Source organism: Lathyrus oleraceus, chromosome 6, assembly GCF_024323335.1.
Source record: "Lathyrus oleraceus cultivar Zhongwan6 chromosome 6, CAAS_Psat_ZW6_1.0, whole genome shotgun sequence".
NCBI lineage: Eukaryota > Viridiplantae > Streptophyta > Magnoliopsida > Fabales > Fabaceae > Lathyrus > Lathyrus oleraceus.
In genome coordinates, this window is record NC_066584.1 from 174,168,690 (window position 1) to 174,174,085 (window position 5,396).

Consider the following 5,396-nt stretch of genomic DNA (forward strand, 5'->3'; position numbering starts at 1 on the left):
TGAAGAAGTATCTCCTCGAGAGAGGTCTCTTACCCGGCAGTGAACTTAGCAGAGCCGTAGGGATCGAGCCTCCCCGCACCTTAAACGAGCTCCTGCATAAAGCCCAGGCCTACATCAGATACGAGGAAAAGCAGGTGGCACACAATGCCCGCAGCGGACGTAACGCTGGGGAGACCGAGCACTCAAAACGCGAGGACACGAGCATTTCCCGTCGCAACGGAGACAGACGAAGAGAAGAAAGACCTCGCGAGCTCCGGGAAGGAAGAGGCCCCGCGGGCAGATATAGCGAGTACACCTTACTGACAGCTCCTCGAGAGCGTATCCTCGCAGAATGTATCAACTCTGAATTTAAGCAGGGCAGGGTCAGGTTCCCAAAACCGTCTGCACCAAAGCCCCACACCGACAAATCAAAGTACTGCCGGTTCCACAGAAGTCACGGACACGTGACCGAAGACTGCGTCCACCTGAAAGATGCGATTGAAATTTTAATCCAAGAAGGGCACCTGAAGCAGTACACGAGGAAGAACGAAGCTCCCAGACACGACGAGCCAGAGAAGAAGAGACCCCGGGAAAACACACCCCCCGACAACTCTCCCTATCAAGTGGCCCTCTGCGTGTCACGACCGGAAGATTTCTTCCCCCCGAACCATTGCCCGAGGGCAAGATCACTGCACTCAGCCCCTGGGAAGACTTCCCTACCACACTGGTGATATCAGGAGGAGGAACTAACGGGGAATCCGCGGCCCTCTCCGTCAAACGCAAGTTCGACGAACTCCTACTGACTGCCCCCGAGCAGAAAGCGACATTGACAAAATACCGGGGAAAATCCAACCCAATATCCTTCTTCCTGGAGGAACTCCCGGGCGGATCCCCGAACTCGGCCATCCCACTATTGATTAGAGCAAAGATGGCCAGATTCGACGTACGACGCATCCTGGTCGACGAAGGCAGCTCAGTGGATATCATGTACGTCCACCTCTTCAAGACTCTGAAGCTAGACAAGACCAACTTAGCCCCCTACGTCGGATCAGATCTCCAAGGATTCAACGGAGCAACAACCAGACCGTGGGGATATGTTGAGCTCCTCGTCACTTTCGGCGAACAAGAAACGGCCAGGGAAGTCAAAATCCAATTCCTGGTCGTAGACTGTCCGTCTCTCTACAATTGCATCTTTGGACGCCCGACGCTGGCCGAACTCACTGCGGTCCCATCCACCGTCCACCTGAAGATGAAATACTACACCAAATTGGGACGTGTGGTCACCATCCATGGTGACATCGAAGCAGCCCGGCGATGCTACGACGCCGCAGTAAAAGGACAGGCCGTAGTCAGCACGAAGAGCAACTGCAACAACAAAAAACTCAAGACCGAGGATCCTGTCCGAGGAGTCAACGCCATCGACCTCGACTGTCGCATCGGGCTGGACGAGACCGGAGAGGGGAGGTTCCCCAAGGAACGCTCTCTCGAACACCCGGTCCGACCAATCCCCGACGGGGAGTTCGAACTCATTCCTCTTGGGGACGATCCGGAAAGGACGGTGAAGATAGGTAAGGGACTACCCGAGGAAACAAGAGAAGAGCTAGTAGCATGCCTCAAAGAGAACTCCGACCTCTTCGCGTGGAATGCCGCAGAAATGCCCGGGCTGGACCCCGAGATCGCGTGTCATAAGCTAGCTGTAGACCGGGCAGCCAAGCCCATAGCACAGCGTAGACGCAAGCAATCGCCCGAAAAGGCAGAGGCTGCCGAGCGAGCTGTAAAAGACCTCTTAGAGGCAAATTTTATTTCTGAAGCCCAGTACACAACCTGGCTCTCTAATGTAGTCCTCGTTAAGAAAAATAATGGAAAATGGCGTATGTGTGTTGATTATACTGATCTTAATAGGGCTTGCCCGAAAGATGCTTTCCCCCTCCCTAATATAGACTCGCTCGTTGACAACTCTGCAGGTTTTAAACTCTTGTCCTTCATGGACGCATATAGTGGATACAACCAGATCCCTATGTCGCCCGCAGACAAGAAACACACAGCGTTCATGACCCCAACGGGCAATTACTACTACAACGTGATGCCGTTCGGGCTCAAGAACGCTGGCGCTACATACCAACGCATGATGAACAAAGTCTTCAAGGACGAAATAGGGGACATGCTCGAAGTGTACATGGACGACATGATCGTCAAATCACACGAGGAGGTAACCCATGCTCGACACCTTACGAAGGTATTCGAGCAGGCGAGACAGTGTAAAATGAGGTTCAACCCCGAGAAATGCACGTTCGGAGTCCGGGCAGGCAAGTTCCTCGGTTTCTATCTCACCGAAAGAGGGATCGAGGCCAACCCCGACAAATGCCGGGCATTCTCGGAGTTTCCGACCCCAAAAACCAAAAAATCGATCCAGTCACTCAATGGAGTGCTCGCCTCACTCTCCCGTTTCATCGCCAAGTCCGCCCAGCACGCATTGCCATTCTTCAGACTCCTTCGCAAAGAGGCTACCTTTGACTGGACCGATGAATGCGAACAAGCGCTACTCCATCTAAAGAAGGTTCTGTCCCAACCCCCGGTCTTATCACGGCCATCAGAAAAGGAAACCCTATACTTATACCTATCCGTGGCAACCGAGGCCGTCAGCGCCGTTCTAATAAGAGAAACCGACGAAGGACAAAAGCCCATCTATTTTACGAGTAAAGCACTCCAAGGTCCCGAGCTCCGATATCAGCAAATCGAAAAGGTCGCCCTGGCCCTCATCAACACAGCGAGGAGACTACGATATTACTTCCTCGCACACACGATAAAGGTGAGGACCGACCAGCCAATCAAACAGCTGCTCGGGCGCCCGGATATGGCCGGGAGGATGCTCAAGTGGTCATTAGAACTCTCCGAATTCGACATACAATACGAAAGTAGGAAAGCCTTGAAAGCTCAGGCGCTGGCCGACTTCGTCGCGGAGATGACCCACTGCCCGACTCCAGCAGAAAGCGCCCACAAATGGACGATCTTCGTCGATGGCGCCTCTAGCACATCAGGCAGCGGGGCCGGGATCATCCTCGAAAATGAAGAAGGGATCCTGATAGAGGTATCGTTAGCGCTAGCATTCCCAACATCAAACAACCAAGCCGAATACGAAGCCTTCCTCGCAGGCCTGAGGTTAGCCGACGACCTGGGAGCAAAAGAGGTAAAAATATCCACCGACTCCCAGCTCGTGGCCTCACAAGTGCGAGGAGAATACCAAACCAAGAACGACAACCTCCTCGGGTACTTGTCCCTCGTCAAAGAAAAACTTGATAGATTTGAAAAATGGGAAGTTCAACACATACCCCGCGAGCACAACACACGGGCAGACGTTCTCTCGAAACTAGCCAGCACGAGGAAAAAGGGTGGGAATAAATCAGTAATCCAAGAAATTCTCCCGCGGCCCAGCATCGACAAACTACCGCCTCCACTCGAGGTCAACGCTATTGGAGATGCCCACTGTTGGATGACACCCATCTACAATTACCTCACACGAGACGAACTCCCGGCTGACCCGAAAGAGGCGGCCATTGTCAAACGACGCGCATGCTCGTACGTACTCCTCGAAGGCAAACTCTACCGGAGAGGATTCTCCATCCCACTACTCAAATGCGTCGAGGAAGAGAAAGTCCCCGACATACTTGGAGAGATACATCGGGGAATTAACGCTCAACACCTCGGCGGACGATCGCTCGCACGAAAAGCCCTTCGAGCAGGCTACTACTGGCCGACCATGCAAAACGATTCGAAAGAGCACGTCAAAAGATGTGACAAATGCCAACGACATGCCGACATGCACCTCGCACCCCCGAACGACCTCAGATCGTTGTCTTCCCCATGGCCCTTCGCGTGGTGGGGCATGGACATCCTCGGACCCTTCGTCACCGGATCATATCAGAATAAATACCTCATCGTCGGGGTGGATTACTTCACCAAATGGATCGAGGCGGAGGCACTGGCTAAAATAACCGCGCAGAACATTCTCCGGTTCTTCAAACGCAACATCCTCGCTCGGTTCGGTATACCCCTGGCACTTGTCACAGACAACGGGACACAATTCACGGACGGAGGATTCCAGGACTTCATCGCCAGCCTGGGCACCACACAGCATTTCACGTCTGTCGAGCATCCGCAGACGAACGGGCAAGCAGAGGCGGCCAACAGGGTAATCTTACGTGGCCTCAAACGCAGACTCGGCGAGGCAAAGAGGGCATGGGTCGAGGAGCTACATAGCGTCCTATGGGCCTACCGCACGACACCGCATTCTACCACCGGGGAAACCCCGTTCCGACTAACTTACGGCACCGAGGCAGTCATCCCGGTGGAGATACGGACGCCAACGAGGAGGACAGAGGAGCCCCTAGACGAGGAAATGAACGATGAAACCCTTAGAGCCGAGCTCGACCTAGTCGAGGAGATACGTTCCGAAGCAGCTCTCCGGGAAACAACCCTCAAACAAAAGATAGCACTACGTCATGACGCGAAAGTCATAAAAAGAGAGTTCCAGGTCGGCACCCTGGTCCTCAGAAGAAACCAGAAAAACCCGAGAGAGGGCAAACTGGCGGCCAACTGGGAAGGCCCTTACCGCGTCCGCGACAAAACGAGCAACGGGGCCTATTACCTAGAAAACCTACAAGGAGAACAACTCGCTCGACCATGGAACGCAGAAAAACTTAGACAATATTACAGCTAAGTACGCCACGGGGAGACGTGGCAGGTACGGCCACGCTCTTCGTCCCCAAAACCCCAGGGAGGAACCACGAGACCCGGGAACGATCCGGGGTCACACAACAAACACAACCCTCCCCGACGGTTGGGATCTTGACCAAGACCCAACGTCGAAGTACCAAGACTGGCAGGGCACCCAGCTCGCGATGGGAGGACCCAAGCCTCGGGACCAGGGTTCGAACAACGGACCCGGGCTTCGATACCCACGGGCACAAAGCCCGACACTTCGTCGGTTCCCTAAACCGAGGAGATTAACAAAGTCGAGCAGAGTACGAATTCATGCAAACAAATATCAAACACAAACGAGCACAATGAACGGTAACAAAAATATTCATACATTAGAAACGACAAAGGCGGCCGAAGCCAAGTACGCCCGAAGGCCATATTACAACGCCCGAAGGCCAAAATACATGAGGCACGCAGGCCATGATAAGAAAAACATATAAACTAAGACTCCGCTCGGAGCTCCTCTTCATCCTCTTCTTCTTCTTCTCCCCCCAGCTCCTCCTCCACTTCAAACGGGCAGATGATCTCACCATCCCGGACGCAGCAGTTATAGGCCGACCCTTCCGTCACCAACTCAGGGTTCAGAAGCCCGAGCTGCTCGACAGCATTGTCGAAACCCTCTTTGAAGCAGGCCACAAGATCTTGGCTGAGGGTCCGGA

The 5,396-nt window shown here is 53.8% G+C and overlaps 1 protein-coding gene across 1 annotated transcript; it reads left to right on the forward strand.

Annotated features, from left to right (window-relative positions):
- The first annotated feature begins 907 nt into the window (after window positions 1–907).
- On the forward strand, window positions 908–4,696 carry LOC127094612 (uncharacterized). Its single transcript, XM_051033422.1, has 2 exons — window positions 908–3,555; window positions 4,195–4,696. The coding sequence occupies exons 1-2, from the start codon at window positions 908–910 to the stop codon at window positions 4,694–4,696; spliced, it is 3,150 nt and encodes a 1,049-aa protein (XP_050889379.1).
- The last annotated feature ends 700 nt before the right edge of the window (window positions 4,697–5,396 follow it).

Coding starts and splice junctions, on each gene's coding strand:
- LOC127094612 (XM_051033422.1), top strand. CDS start 908: ATGGCCAGATTCGACGTACGACGCATCCTGGTCGACGAAGGCAGCTCA. Junction 3,556..4,194: donor GTCAAACGACGCGCATGCTC/GTACGTACTCCT, acceptor CCTCAAACGCAG/ACTCGGCGAGGCAAAGAGGG.